The sequence below is a fragment of the Battus philenor genome, unplaced genomic scaffold (assembly GCF_028537555.1).
Source record: "Battus philenor isolate CCGP_79_NKW_IND1 unplaced genomic scaffold, ilBatPhil1.0.hap1 SCAF_17, whole genome shotgun sequence".
Classification (NCBI taxonomy): Eukaryota; Metazoa; Arthropoda; class Insecta; order Lepidoptera; family Papilionidae; genus Battus; species Battus philenor.
The window spans coordinates 356,387-373,475 of NW_027181679.1; the positions used below are offsets into that span (position 1 = coordinate 356,387).

The following is a 17,089-nucleotide window of genomic DNA, read 5'->3' on the forward strand; positions in this document are numbered from 1 at the left end:
CTTTTCTAATCGTGTCTTTGTTATATTTATTTGCGTCGAGCGAGTGAGTTTAAGGCTGCGCCGCACATTGTCGTTATAAGTGTAATTGTTGTTCCGCGGCGTAGTCAGCTGATCGCTCTCGGCTTGCATTTCTCCCGGTTAAGAATTCCGCTGCGATGTGTTTATGTTCTGCGGGTATGCAGCAAGACTAGTGCACTGTGCTTCTAAGGCATACGTCGACGTGCAGGCCAAATGCATCGGCGCAGGTTGCAGGTCGGTGGAGACTTCTTGCACGACGAGCTACCTACGGGCGGGACGCGGCACCGGCGCGCATGCGCGGACGTCGCCGGCGGCCCGCGCCGCGCTGCAGCAGCGCACGGAGCGCGCGCGTCGTAGCGGCGGCGCGCGCGAGAGTGGCGGGCGGAGTGTGGCGTGCGGCGGTGAGGTGAAGGGTGGGCGGGGGTCCGTGGGCGGCGCTGCGATTGGTCGGCTGGTCGGAGCTGGGCGCGGGGCGGGGCGGTGAGCGGGCGCGGGGCGGGCGGGCGCCACGCCCCGACGGGCGCGCTGCTCCCGGCGCGCCAGTGTCCGCCAGACCGCCGAGCGCGCCGGGCCTCCCGCTCCCCGCGCCCCGCTCGGCCACGTCGCGTCCCGCACCGAGCGTACGTCCCGCCCCGAGCGCCGCGAGTGCACTATGACACTGGAGAGCTAGCGGGCCGCAGTGACGGTGTGCATGTCCCGAGTGTATGTGTTCTCGTGCTAGTGGTGTGTGTTAGCTCGGGCCCGTGACGAGAAGCGTTCGTGGTGGCCAGCGGGACCCTGCACCCGGGCTCGGGCCGAGCTCACATGGCTCAGCCGCGGGTACGTACCAACTATATGACCATCGGGAGCGGTAACGCACGTGTTCGCTGCGAGTGCGAGTCGCGCGCAAGTGTTCCAGCTGTAGTTCCGCGCGCTCAGCCTAAACCTTTGCAAACTCCGTGGTAGCTGATCAATCGCGAAGTTTTATAAACAGACGGTGAATAAAATAGTGGTAGGTAGATAGACGCCAGCAGCAGCGCTGGGGCCGCGTCGACCGCGTTGATGTTATCTGCGACAGTTTATTCAGTTAGTGCGCGCAAAAGTGAGCAACGTCGCGGGCACCTGACGGCTGCCGTGCCGCGGGGGGCCATTGTCATTGGACGCGCCGGCGGGCCCGCGCACGCCCGGACACAAAAGGGCCTATCTCGGAAACCAACAATAAAATTCAATTGACAATGAGCACAAAAAAAGTTCCACGGTGCCCTAACGGAACGAACGGAGACAACTTTCCAAAAGATTTAGGGTCGCATTGTTTTTGGGTGGGGAAAAACCTAATCCCCGTTTGTGCCTTTTGAGTCTTTTATTGTGGACGTAAACCGAACTACCTACCCGGCGTTATTTACGACGCGTCCGCGACAAATATTCAATTCCGTAATTTATTCCGTGAACGAGTTGGCCGGCGCGTATCGCGCTGCTTATCGCCGCTATCTCGCGTTTAATTCATCGATCCCTATCTGAAGTAAAAACGAATTATGTAACGACATCAACACCGCGGTCACAACAAATCGCCGCCGTGTCTTGTAAATTACCAACCGAATCTATAAATCGCAATGCAATCATCCGTCGCTGATCGGTTCGTTATTTTCATATCATAAAGCATAACGGACTTATTTCTTAGTTAACTTTGCCTTTTAAAGAATTAAAAAAAAAGTTTGCCGCCAAAATGAGTGTCACTGTCACAGGTACACATGCGAGTGGGCGCGCTTCGATCTTTTGTCCAGTTAGAAGGTATCAGGGCCACGGCCGGTGGGTATGCGGCTGGCCGTTGTGCTTTGGCTACCTGCGGCACATAATTTCTACATGTGCATATTTGCAATTCGCATTAGACTGCGTATTTAGACTTGCTTTCAGCCGCGTGTGTCATTTGCCGCGCATAATTATATACGATTTAAATTAATTGCATAAATTATGCCTCAAATACGCAAGTCCGCAGGGCTGTGGACGGAATAACGTGTTTATAGCGTTTTAAACTCATGAAACATACAACGAGAACCGTTCCGTTGACGGCAAAACGCCGTCTGCGTGTGTATATATTGATTAAATCAAAACAGTGGTTTGTGAGACTCGAAAAAATATTCAAATTTCGCAACGAAGCTAATAGCTGTGTAAGCAAGATGAAAATTAACATAAATTTTCATTTATATCATTGACGAGCGGGTGTAGCTAAAAGCTCATTAAGCTCGTGAGAAATAAACAGCGCTATTAATGCTAAGTGCTAGAGCGAATTTCATACGCGCCATTGAATAAACTCGATACGAAGCTATTCATTATTATATATTATTACGTATTCTAACTTACATTTCGTACGCGGTATGTGATTAACTTATTTAATATAGTTTCGAATCAAAGTGAAAAAATGAAATGATATTTATTTTCGAAATAAAAGAGTGATTTCAAATTAAAAGCGCATCGGGATGAGTTAAAAAAAATAACTGTTAACATTACAACTAATAACGTTAACCGCTTGTTGTTTTAATAAACGAATAATCTGCTATTTTACGACGTCACTCGAGTTTACGACGCGGGCCTAAATTACGCGGCGGGAGAGGACGCCGTAAACTTTATGATGCGGTGATAAGGATATCAATTTGTAGAGTAGTGGGCCGCGCCCGGCACCCGAATCGCACGCAAACACTCAGCTCTTACAAACACTCACCTGTCATTTAATGACATCTGTCAAATGTCAATAACATATATTTAAAAAAAAAAAAAGATAGGTAAAATTATTTAATCTGTCGAAAAAAAGTTATTAAGAAATTGTATAAAATTAACTTAAAAATCAACAGGAGAATATTTAAAATATATTAGTCATATCAAACGATAAAAAACCACACCATTAATATTAATAAAAAATTTAAATAATAATAAGTTTAATGTATACTTCGATCCGTCGGCCATATATAATTTTCACTGGACATTTTTAACTAATTAAATTTCATGTTTATATTTAAAAGTTTGCTAAACTGAATTTTGCTAGTATATTCCAACGCTATTTAATAAGATAGAAATATAAAAAAAAATAAGATAAATGTAACGCACATATATCGTCTAATTATTCGCATAGGAAGATGCAAATTCATTTAATATATTCCATATCTAATATTCCATTACAAGGATACACATATTTATTATTATATATAAGTTTTTCTCTTATAAGGTAACAGATTACTATATAAATACAGGTTAACTTTAAAAGTAATACGTAGTAAAAAGCCTATTTAAATATAAACAAAAGAGATATTCAAAAATTTTATCTTATATTTAGAATAAAATTTACATAGTATTCATAATCTTAAACAACAATTTCACTAAAATAAAATTGTTATATTATAATTATAAAATTAAATACCCGAAGTGAAATAAGCATTAAGAAAGTCTGTGTACGGACATCGTATATTAAATGATTAATATATGTAACAACTGTACTTTATATAACTAATAAATACCACAGATAACAATATTCCATTCAAACTAAGGGCATTGGCAGTAAATTATCACGCGGGCGGAATACAGATTATAAAATGCATTTATCTTTCTAATTTTCTTTTATTATAAGCAAACTTTGTGTTATTTAATTGCGGTCATTAAGCCGACACTTTCTAAAGTTATTTCTGATAAAAAAATTGTGGCTTTTTTAGGCTATTTTTTGTTCTGTACGAATTATAGAAATATATTTATTTACTCACTTGAAACATGCAGTTATTGTATGTAATATGGTACAATTTTTAACCAAAAGAAGGTATTTATTATTTATTGTAATAAAAAGTTAATAATTAAGTTAAAAGTTTTTAGTATTGCGTCGATAATTACTATTCAATATTGTAAGAACTAAAATATTAGCATTTGAAATGTTGCTATTTAAAAATAAATTAAAATAGCAGTCCGTCGGCTCCGGGTTGCAATGTTTAAAAATAATCTTTAATAAAATAAAATCGACATTTAAAAGAACAATATGGTTAACATTAGGCTTAATTTGTTCATATATTTATATGCATTTTGTTTTTGTATTTAACTCGTTTATGTCCGGTTAGCAATTCGTAAATATCGAATAAAGTTTACGGCGACCTGTTCCGTGTGTTTATGGCAACACTTAAGATACAGAGCCATAACCGAGTCACTTCTTTTCCCATCAAAAATCATATCAGCGTATCTAAATTAGATATAGAATCATTTTGAGTGATACCGCTTATCTGTTATACGTAATTTTTAACTAATCACCCGACGGATTTGGTGCGCTCGAGTACAATAATTATCCGATTTAATTACACTAAAATTTCACTTATTGATCACCATACTCATAAATATGTTTTTATAAAACCATACAAGAACATTTTGAAGATTTTAGGCGTTACAACTTACATTGCTATAGGAGTTGCTATAAACAGATGTTATACGCGACATAACTAAAGAAATAAATACAATAGAACCATTACTTATTTAACATTACTTTGACTTTATTAGTGGTGTTATAGTTACAATGCAAAGATATAGTAAGTGATATATCAAGAAATCTTTATTTCTCTTTGTCAATCCATACCTGAAGAAATTTTGTATTAGTGGTAACCCAGTGGTAGACAAATGAGACTTGCGATCGTAGGTTCCAGTATTCACACTTTGTGCAATAATTTTAAAGAATTGCCGCTGTTCATCCTGCGTTGGTACGCATATTATATATTATGGTAAAACATAAGTAAAACGCGTATATATATATTATGGTTAATACCACACTGCGATCGCCAACCCGCCTGCCAAGCGTGGTGATTATAGTTTATCCCAACATACACATCTTTGGAAGGGCCTATGCCTTTTGTGAAGGCCTGAAACAACAATACTTTTACAAGATTTTGATGGATATAAAATACAAATTTCAAAGAAATAAATCCTAAGATTCTGTTATTTATATGATTAATTGTATGTCGCCTATTCCCGTGTTAGAAAAATATCAAGATTTATTTACGCATCATAAAATAAAACGAAAATATTTTGTATTTAAAAGTATTAGAATAAACATTACGTTTTTAAAATATATAATTTATAATTTCAGTTTATAATTGATTTTTCATAGCTAAGACAAGACAATGTCTATCGGGTCGGCTTGTGTACAATAAAAATTAAAATAATTGAATTAAAGTGAGTTGAGTGATTATATACAAACTATAGATATAAATAAAGAATAAAAACTTCTTATGTCATGATTTAAAAAGGTATTTACACGAATGTGATAAATACTGGCCACAATAATATTTCAAAAGGTTTCAAAACGGTTGTTAAAAGTTTATTCTTTTAGATTTAAAATAGGAATGCTTATATATTGCTTATATACACTGTGGAGGATATATGTAGCATCTATATCACCAATTATACATAATGCAGTGACGTATTTAATATTTTTAAAAGTTATGTTATCTGTGCAGCATGAAAAAATCAAAGCAGATATATTTATTGACAGTTTTTTTTTAATTCCACGTAATACGTTTAAAGATGCGATAAACATCAATTTAATATAATTAAATAAAAGGTTTTCATAAGGAATTTTTAAAATTATCTGCTGTTTCGTTTTGGATGATATTATCTGTATTCAAATTCAACGATATTCTTACGACGCCTTATTCTTAATTCAAATTGTTTCTATCCATTTTCCGTCCGGTTTCATCTCATCTGTCTTACGTTCAGATGTTAGCAGTGATAACTTTGTAGAACTAAACGTATCTAAATCATTTATCTTAACCAATCCAACGTCTGTGGAAAATGTAGTTTAAAATTACTTATATATATCTAGTTCACTAATGCTGGTAAATTTTTTAGTTAAGATTGTTTTAATGTAATAAGACGTACTATATAACCTCAAAAAGAGACGGTAGTTAACTCTAAACAGAACCTTCGTTCAAATTGTTTACTGTAAAATTGTAGTGCAATTATTTCATTGTAAAATCAGTCGATAGAGAACTACTCCAAGGCATAAATCTTCCCTCAAAGACCACACGATGACTGGTCCTGCGCTGCCAGCATCCGTGGACTTAACCATGTCTGTCCAACTGGTCGAGGGTCACCCAAGCTGCGTCTACCGGTTACATGGTCGCTACTAGAGAACCTTTCGTTTGCAACCTCCGTCGCTTAAACTATATATCAATTATAATAAACCATAAGTAAGTGTATAAGAAAGCCAAATATTCGATAGTTGTAAACTTATATTTGATTACTATGATTTTAACAATTTAATCATTATGACATAAGATATTTCAAATAATTCGTACAGTAATTTTAAACCTGCTCCATTTTAAACCAGGCAATACATAAACATCTGGTATTAATAATATGTATTTACAAAATAACAATCTAATTTTTTTATTCACTTTCAAAAATACAATATCTGTTTAAATAACATAAATTTATTATAACAGTGTCTCTATCAATTAAAATAAGTTTTCCAGAATAAATAAACAATAATAAATCTTATAAAAGCTATTTAGCTAATGCGCTATACAAGTAAAGTAAAATTTCTTAGATAACATCTAATGTTATGTTAGTTAAAATCAAGTTTGTATCAATGTCGGCTATTTTATATTTAATTTCATTTGGTCTGCGAACAGCTGTTACATATATATCTAAAAGTTATAAACTTAAGGATTTAATGATGTAGGTAGACAGAGATAAGTTACGATGCGGTGTTTGTTATTGCTGAAATCATTGATTTTTGAATAGGCTGTACTATTTATATAGTATATACTTCTTTAAAGCTTCAACGTGTAAACAAATCCTATACATATATACGTTCGAGTGATTTCTCTCAACCATTTATAATTAAGTTAAGGTAATTTCGGATTTCAGAAACAGTTAAGATAGGTAGGTCCAAAAAAATCCGGATCCAATATCTATAATAATTAAAATTACAGTAAGAGATTGTTCGTCATCGACTTTAAATATACGGAAAATCTCGAAAGCAATGACTGTATCCAATCTAGTAATAGAATAGTACGTAGCGACCCGAAAGGAGTCTAATATTGAATCCCTCGTGCATTGCCACGTAAAAATCAAGTTGCCCATTGCGTCATGTGCATTTAAATCTGAGGAATCCGTTAACGCGAATAGGGCAACATTGAACATCCGTAAAATACTATTGTATCACTTTAATTATATTTAGTTTAAAAAAATACGTCTTATTTAGTTTATTTGATTAATTTATCGATTAAATTTCTATATAAGCTTTCTTGTTTATCTTTATTTAGTAATTGTTAATGTAAATACAGATAATAAAATTATTAAAGTGTAAGTTAATAGACAACGTTGTCTCTTGCTACACAGCTGACCAGTGACGGTGTGCGTCATTAAAATTATTTAATTTCAAATTCCGAATAATTTTCCCGGCGCCCCATGAATCTAAGTTTGTTTAAACTCGATTAGTTACTTTAAAGTTACAACACGTATGAATATAATCATAGAGTTGTTTTTAAAAGGCAGTAAAAATATTTGTGCGTTTAAAAACCTTTGGCTCGACATTCGTTTCCTTTGTTCGTGCGTACGCTGAATTTAAAAAGTAAACACTCGAGTTTTGATATCGTAATCATATCGGTGGGTGTTGATCTAAGATACGCCATGCGTGTTACATGGCCCCGGCCTCTCGCTGGACACGAGACGCGTTATCCTATTCAAATAAATTGCTTAAAACGTAGCCGCACCGAATTAAAACTTAAAACTAATTTTAAAACCTTATATTGTATTTATTTTACCTACAAAAGTATGTAAGTCTATTCACGAAGCTATAGGCAACTAATTCTATAACAAGTTTTTACATTTCTCCATTCCGCCAACGTCGTTCGCTTATCTGTCAAAACGAAAAAAAAAAACACTAATTCAAATACGGAGCGCTTATCCATTCCGGAACGTAGGACTCGTCCCGCCAATTTGGTGACAGATAAAATAAAATAAAAAAAACACTTAAAACGGTCATCGGCTCTATGGTGACCAAATAAATTAACTCGGTTCCATTACATAACAGTGCGCTGATGATATATTAATATAATAAAGCAAGCGGCGGCGCGAGACATTACGCTTTAATGTGATCTGCTGATTACAGCTGGCCATTTTTCAATTTGGATTATTCGAATCTATTCCATAATGGCCGCCTAGCGCACTCTATGGTTCGACATTTTTTTTTCCGGCGCGTAACGACGTACTTTCCTTATGTTATCAATTGTATATGTGCATTTCCTGGTTCGTGTTTTACGGTTCACGATTGCACCTCTAGTGTTGTACTTACAACCGTAACATTTGATAAACACAGACGCTATTTACTTGAATAGCATATAAGCTATATATCGCAGCTGTAGCTATACATGAGCGTGGTACGAAACTTGATAGCGCTGGTAGATCTGTTCGGACGTGGGCGTCTGATCTCTGCGCGCTAATGCACACACGGAAACTCTCTAATCGTAATATTGGGTGATTAGTTAGATGCATCGAACGTATAGACCGCTCTCGTGCTAGAAAATATCCACTTAAAGGGAACGGATCAATGTTATCGCTAACTACGGGGTCTAAGTAGATGGAATTAAGGTCAAATCAACCCGAATCGATGCCTCTTACAATCTTTTTTGACCCACGCTGGAACATAGGCCGTCGGGAACATTGTAAGCTGTATTAGCTTATTGATTAAAGCTTTTTACTTTAAATAACAATTGTTGCGTACTAGTTCTGTTCCAGGAAAGAAACATTGGTATCTCTAACATATTAAATTATTGACTGTAACACATTGTCAAGTGATATTCCGCGCCGAAATCAACCAATGGCATACTTTAAGGAGTAATGAAATTTAAAGAAAAAATGTTTAAAGTTAACTGTCATAATTTGAGATTAGAAATTTGAAGTTATGTTTAACATATAGGGATGTACTTTGAGAAGAGTCTGTCGCCCCAGTAATTGGAAAATCATATGACTACTATGTAAAACTGGTTGGTTTCTGGGCGACATTTTTAGACAACCTACCGTCTTTATTCACATCGTGTAGAATCAATTTAGATTTATATATTTATATATATATGGTCTGTTTAAATTTAAATATATCTCATATATTAAACTAGTAAATTACAAATGCAACAGACTAATGCTTTTATTGATAAATTATACGAAAGAAATGGATCGAGTCACTTCGTTCTGTGTAAACTTTATGAATGTAAAATATGTTTGTCAAATGCAAATCACTTTAATTATGGCCCGTACTGAAATCCATACGGATAGCACTTAATAGTGAGTGACTTAGTAAAAAACATGTTGCGGTGTTATAGCTGTTTTTATATATACGTCAAGAGTAAAATTATGTTTACAATTGCTTGTTACTACAGATGACATTTGATTATTCCTAGTGATTTCGTTAATTACGGACTCAAAATTGAAATATTCATCGTAGCGGCAGCGTCTTAAAAATGTGCGACATATTAATTAAACATACAGGATGATTAGGAATAGGTATAAAGCCTTAAAATGTGAAGACACATTAGCTACATACAGTCCAAAAAATCAATGTACATAGTAAGTAAAAGCGGTTTATATATTCAGATAAATACATGATTAAAATTATTTATTGTTTATCTGTCTGATAAAGATATTTTATACAATATTGTGTTAGTGTTTGTCAGAATTGTCGATAATATTGAAAAAAAATCTACTTATTCTGCATCTAATATGATATCTCATTAGTTTACCTTTCAAATGTACGTACGAAAATAAAAATTAGTGAAAAAAGAACGTAATTTGATAAAAGCAATTGCTTCCCTTGCTTTGTATGCGTTCAGTTCATATCATGAGGTTGTTCCACCTGCCGCTACTGATTTATCGGTCTACGATTTGAAATCAACGAAATAAAAAAAAAAACGCGTCCACCATTTTAGGAATGCACTTTATTGCGCGAATATGGCGGGAAACCAATGTGGGACAGATAATAAATTCCAACTCCGTCGCATCGCGTTCTCATGTTAATTGTAACAGATAAAGATTGGCGAGAGGCATTTGTGGTGAACGTCGAACGCGTTCGTGCGCTATTTTTTTTTAAATATTTTGTATCTGTAATGTCCAAATTATTTATTTTTCTAATTTGATTATTTCAAAATATTTAAATCATTGCATAATACAATATGATTGATTGTTAGGTGTAAAAATTTTAAAAGAGTAAATTATTATCTCTTTTTCCAACACACAAACTTAAAATTCCTATTACTACATACTAAAATCAATTATTGTTTATTATCTATCCCTGCAGATTTTTTACTGCCAGAAGTTATTGGCCAGTGGCATTTTGATAGTGTTTCACTACTTATTCACCCCTTTAAAGCCTTTATATATGTTTATATGATTATCTTCATTCTTTTAATTCAAGTAATATCTGTATAGCTATTTGTTAGGCATTCATAACGTCTGTTCATACACAAATGCCGCGCATTTGTATTCCTCAAGGCTTTCCAACATACGCTAATCTTCTAGTCGAGTCGCTGTGGTTAGTAGTGGGTTTACTGTAAGGGTTTTAAACAATCTACATCATTTAATCTCTAGGTACGCGCCCAATAGACACTTCCCATGCCGTTTTTATATAAAAGTACATATAAATCGCTTAGATTTACTCTCCGTCGGATTTCGTATAATTCTCATAATCTTCTAGAACATATTTCTCATATTTTATGATTCTTACTTGATATATTGAAGATATATATTTATTTAAAAAACTATATTACGTAATTTTAACGAAATGTCCGTCGCATTCTTCACTTGCCAACCATTATAGATAAGGCGGTAGGTGCAAAAGACGATACTAAAAATATTTAAGGTCATTTAAGTATATGTCGGTAATATAAACAATAAAGTTGATTTTTCAGTACATATTTAGTTTCAATTAGTCCGTAGGTATTTATGTGTTATATTCTTATACTGGTAGCATTTTAAATTGACTTAATATTGAGTATCACGAGTGTACATAGTGTATATACAGTAAATTAACAAATATACATATTAATAGCAGCGGTAGTTCAGAGGCAAAGGACTGAGATTTGCGATCGTAGGTCGCGGGTTCGAATCCCGAAATACAATCTTATATAATTCACACTTCTCGCATTGATCATATAGAATTGTAACGGCTGATAAACAGCCTTCTTGACTATGGGCGGCAGTGACCTCTGCGTATCGCAAAACTACACTGCGATCGCCAACCCGCCTGCTGAGCGTGGCGATTATGATATATCCCCCATAGATATCTCTGGGACAGGTCTATTCCTTGCAGCGGGCGTTTATGAGTTGAAAAGATGGCGATAATCTCTTTCATAGTATAAAAATAATGAATGTATACTTTTCACCTAGAATGGCCTATTCCCTACGTTCACACAAGTATTATCGGAATTTCTTCCACCTTTTCTACCAACTATAATGCTTTTCGAAGTGGTAGTAATAGCGGTTCGGTCGACAGCCCGAGTTTAGGTAAGCCGGAAGCTCTTGCTCCAAGACACTTTACAGAATAAGCAAAAGATAGTAAAGTAACTTAACAGCCTGTGTCTATAGAGCCCAGGCTGAATTGTCTACTGCGTTCTGCCTCAAAGGTGAAGCTGTGTATTTCAATGAACAACCAGCATTTGGCAATGATAAAAAATGTTTCACTGTTAATATTAGATGGAAGGAACTAAGAGTCGGCCGATAGAAGCTTGTGCCACATGAATGGCGTGTTTATTCTCGTCGTATCGTTAATTCCGTCGACCGTTTCTCGATGGCGTCGCTGTCCCATCTTAATTGTCCACTTTACACGAATAATTTGCAGGTATGATACGCTGAAGATTTGGATTTCGTAAAAGCGCTAATAATGTATCTTTCAGCGACATGCCAAAGATTATATCTCCTTTTAAAGTCATTAAAAGACGTAGAAAATAGGCCGTTTATTATCGCTCCTGTTAAAAATCTACGTGGAAGCCTATGGACGTCCTGCGATCGGTTGGAAGCAGCCAGCATGGTCTAGCAAAAGGTTTAGGATGTTTTAGAGGTAGCGGTACATTATGTCGTCTGTACGTTTCCGAGCGACGAGTCGACCTGGTGCCGTTAAGTGATATTGATTGCCGCGCGATGATTCAGCAGAGGGCCAGACCCACAATGGCGTCGCGCTCACTGCTCCCTCGAAACTGAACGGACTCAGCTGTGTGTCGGTAATAACGTCTGTCGGATTAAAATGTTTCCTTTAAATAATCGAGTAGCAAGTTGTTCATTCTTCAGATGCGAGTCGTAGCTGAGGCCGGTCCTCCGACAGGTTTAGCGTGCGTTGACAGCTGAGATGTCACTAATTAGCGGCTATCTATAACATTATCGCGGCCGGGAAGCGCGGGCCGGGGCGATGGCCAAATTATTGCCGAGAACGAGTCCCGACGGCTGTCCGCCGCGTACCAATGCACACGGCGCTCGTCGATGTACTCCCGTTAAAACGCGACATTTGATTATTGCAGCGCGTCCATCGCGCGCTCCGCTTGGACCGTGCCGCCTAATAGTAATCGTAAATCTAGTGCGGCGTCCATGTAATTGTACAGAGAGAATAAAAACTGAAATCGGGCGTGCGGTTCCGAGACGAAGCCGCGTCCGCAGCCACAATGGACTTAACGAATGCACAAACGGACGGTCGCGTTAATAAGGCGCGCGACGCTGTGTGCGCGGTGTTTGTCGCCAGATCTCTTTCCGGACGGTCGGTGCCTTCAATCCTTTCGATTAAAAATGTGATCGGAACGCGCTCGAGTATATGACGAGCAATGGAAGCTTGAGAAGGAACGCGCATCTGAACTCTTTCTTCTCTGAGTTGTAAACTCTTTCCAGAGTAGACGTGGTTATTAGGGTTGTTGCACGGCACTTTCCACGTCCGCCCGCCATCCCTCGAATACCATTTTTCTAGAGGCTTTTACATGATCCGTTAATCGTAAAGCGATTTCTTGATTTACACTCTGTTCAAATTTTTCCGTAGCGTCATCTTTTTTCACATAACGTAGCATATTTATTTTAATATTTGAGAGTGAAATTTCAATCAGTTTAAATAGAAGTATGTAGCGGCCCGAGCAAAGGCTGCTCTTCGGGATTTACTATCTTAAAAGAGTCCTCGATCTAGAAGTCTGCAAATTCCACTCTGGGAGCAATGAAAGTTCGGTTTAAAGAGTGAACGATTGTCAAGATTTGATAATGGAGACGTTAGTGTGTTCATGATTTCTATTCTATTCGTCTGAGCGCCTTGGCTCGATCTAAGAATAAGGACAAAGCAAAAAGGACGACGTCGGGAGGAAACTGTTATCTTAAGGATGGCGTGTTTACGTAGAATCAGCGCGGCGCGGCGCTATCGCGGTTCACGGGCCAGCTATTGCCCCCGCTGTTTACGCGCAGCGCTGATAGAGCTGCCCGTGCGCAGAAACATCGATAGCATTCAATTTGTTCTCTCAATCTCGGGCCGGCCGGGTTAATGGCTCCGAATTAATTTGGCCGCAGTTAAATTCGTCTGTTTACATAACAATAGCGATAAGCGGAGGTCACATTATTGTTTTGTCGTTTACTTTATACAAAATCGAACAGAAAAGCTTTCGTCCACGCTGTGAAATAGCCGACAAATGCGGACAAGGCATAATTACCTCGTGAAGATCGTTTTAATATAATGCAGCGTCTTTTTGCGACATTGACTTTGTCACCGATTACCCTGGTAGTGGTAGGATCCACACAGCATCTCACTGCTCGTGCTCACCACTCCGGCACCGGCCGTCGATGGCACTAGCGTATGTGCCCATTGCTGTTTTTGATGAGCAATTCTTCTAGCTATGTATACGTTGGGTTCTTCTGTGGATGTCCTCATTTCTGATCAGCAACGAAGCTAACTATTGTTTCTTCATTTCTTTTTCTTTTTGAAGTGTCTCCTTTGGTTCGATCTGGAACGGAGTTGTGTTTAGCTCTGCTGGAGTGTTGGAGTGGTCGAATGGTGCGGGCTTGGAGTTGTAATTCGGCGCGAGCGCGTGGTAATGAAGGGCGTCGCAGGGGGGGTGGTGGTGGGGTGGTGGGCACGGATGGGCAAATGGGATAATGGTCGTCTGCGCCCGCATCCGGCGGCCGCTCGGATGCGCCGCGCGCCGCGCGCCGCTCGATACAATTTTTCAATTAGACGGACCAGACACAAGATCCTAATGGGTGTCGTTAAGGCATCTTGTGCCCGATTTTCGATCCGTCCCCGCGACGAGACCGGCTTTATTGGTATTTATGGAGCTCGCCATCTCCCCCGGTGTTATGAATGAAACGGGATTTACAACCGGAGAGAGATTTTTTTTATATTTCAAGTCCCACCTTTTAATTACGATTGCGAGTATTGTCTATTAGCCATTAAAACTAAAAAAACATCGCTGCGGTACGGGTTCAATTGTACGAAGTGCCTAGAAGAAGAGTGCAGTAAACTGCATAACTATTTTATTTATGTATTAACACTCTTTATTGTCGACGTCATTTATTGTCTGAAGTGGCAGTAGGTGGAGCACATCGCTCTTGTGATCGATGACCGTTAGAGCCAAAAGGTTCTTAAGTTGCAATTACGAGCTGGTGTCGACGGCGTGGGAAGACCCCCTGCTATGAGGTTCGATGATATAGGTCGCGGCAAGTGGTCACCGTGGCGATCTTTAGATCAAGCAACTATGATCGATATGTAAAAAGTTCGGTACAAGCGTCGGTGTATCTATTCTGCAGTGTACAGGAGGCACCTGGGCGCGCGCACAAGTCGCGTTGTATTATTATTAGGCCGTGTAAACCGTTCCAACATATTATTCACTGTTACGAATCGCTTCTGGTTCGACTCGCTGCCAGATGACGGGGAAAGGGACGGGGCTATAGGAAAGTGCGTAGGCTGAAAGGAGACGGCGCCGTTAAGGGTGGCGTTCATGATGTCCCACCCCGTGTCGGGTGCAAGTGACGGTGCCGTCTTCCTGGGGACTCCGGCTTCGCTTTTTTGTACATAGCGACCAACGGACCGACCCGGGACTAGAACCCTCGCGGCTATGTATTATTCACAAACATACATACAACATAATCACTCGATGTTGTTTGTTTAAAACATAGATAAACCTCTATAATTGCAATCGAAACTTATGTAATCTTTGGTCTTTGTTAAAATTACGAAAACCCCACATCAAATTTTAATTATTACGGGATTCGAACCCGCGTACGCGCGTACCATACGAGTCGCAAAAAGCTACCCGAGCCGGTGAGAAAAAACCGCAGGAATGTCATTTAAAAAAATTAAAACGTAAGATGCTTTTTTTTACTCGTTTGCAACCCGGACGGACTAAAGGTTATCTCGGAGGAAAAAAGGCGGGACGCAGCGATTCCATTTTTAAAACGTATCATTTAATATTTGGAACCGGCTCTCGGGACGTCAAGAGGTGGTCATTACGTTTCCAAAATATTTAACGAGCAGTTACAACATCTGGGCCGGGGCGGACCGTCCCTCCGCCCAGCGGCCCTCGCACTCCGGCGCGGGCTCTAGCCGGCCCTCCAGCGAGCACTCTTAGACGATATCCTTGGGCTTTTAAGAAATATATACTTAAGGACTTCGTGTAACATCTTTAAATTAAGTTACCTTTCCTATTCTCTATATAAATTTTATTGTTGGTATTCATTTTGGCACATTTCTCTTTTAAAATAGTAAAATAAAGTATTTATTTTGGTAAAGAAACTAAATTTACACTTATACTTATACAGGTTGATTGGTTATACATATTTAAATCGTGTTTGAAACAATCATATAATAATTGATAACTCTGAAAAAGAATTTATTGTTTATTTACGAATGCGACATGACATAACAAAGTCTGCACTTTGATTTTGGCTACAGTATACCATGAATTAATTTACCGCAAATAAGCGATACATAAAAAGCTTTCCTTCTACTTCTATCAACCTAGTATATGCCATTGACACTAAGCAAGCTCTCTTATCATACATTAACTATATATATATGATTGCCATTGCTTACAAATAAGTTTCGAGTCCTCGTCGTCTACTGCGTATCATAATATCCTACTATGATTGCATACCTGACTGCCAAGTGTGGCAATTATAGAATATCCTCTCATAGATATGTTTGGGGGAAGTGTATGCTTTGCAGAAGGCGTATATGAGTTGAGATAACAGTGAAATGAAGAAGTACAGTCCAAAAATTTAGTTTAATTTAACTTACAATAAATATGAAAAAAAAAAGTTTTAATATTTATTGTACATTCACAATCGATGTATGGTATATAACCATTATTACCTTTTGTATGCTATAATATATAATGCTGGAAATGCTTTTGCATGTGGTTTAGAGTAGCATTAGATTCTTCTAGAAAGTTTATGACAATTATCGATATTCACGTTGATATTATTTGGTTCGGTACAATATATGTTAAAAGTTTGTCGCACGCATTCGGCAGTCGGGCCCTGAAGCGAGCGATGTTCAATAAACAAGTCCGTTACTTGCTTGTAGATTGATTGCAATGATAAGGTTGCGCGCATTGTTTTTGTTGCGATGAAAAAAACGTTCCCGATCGCAGCGGAGGTGTCGGCCGAGATGATTGTAGAATTTTAATTACCCTTATCCCTTCGTACGTGACGGAATGTGAGTCGGCACTGACCTAAAAATATATGGGAAAATACTTCACCGCGCGACCCCATAGCTCGCTCGCCTTGCTCGCATGTGGGTAAGATAGGAAGTCGCGCGGCCGCTGCAGGCGCGTGCTCCGCGCTCCGTCGCCGCATGCAAAGTGACAAACGCCTACGAGGCGATGACGTCAGCACATTGCAGAACTGTGTCAAGCGACCTGCCGGGACACACGCGACCGACGGACGCATCTAAAAGCGATTTCTCTGATCATTTCAACATTATATCTCGCGTCGGATTAAAATTTGTGTCATCTCTTTTTACTCTGTGTAAGCTTTTTGAATCTGTGGCATCGGACGAATATTCAGATGTTAATAAATAAGTCTTTTACATTTCACTGTCAATATTCTGTTTGCACTTTTTGTA

General features: G+C 38.5%; 1 protein-coding gene across 9 annotated transcripts in view; it reads left to right on the forward strand.

The window, feature by feature from the left end:
- Nucleotides 1-562: 562 nt before the first annotated feature.
- The window catches only part of hth (homothorax), a 375,595-nt gene continuing 359,068 nt past the window's right edge, over nt 563-17,089 (forward strand). For all 9 annotated transcript variants that reach the window (XM_068762761.1, XM_068762765.1, XM_068762762.1 and 6 more), the window contains exon 1: nt 563-837. In XM_068762761.1, the coding sequence (XP_068618862.1) occupies nt 823-837 (15 nt within the window). In that variant the 5' untranslated portion in view covers nt 563-822. The remainder of the gene's footprint in view (nt 838-17,089) is intronic.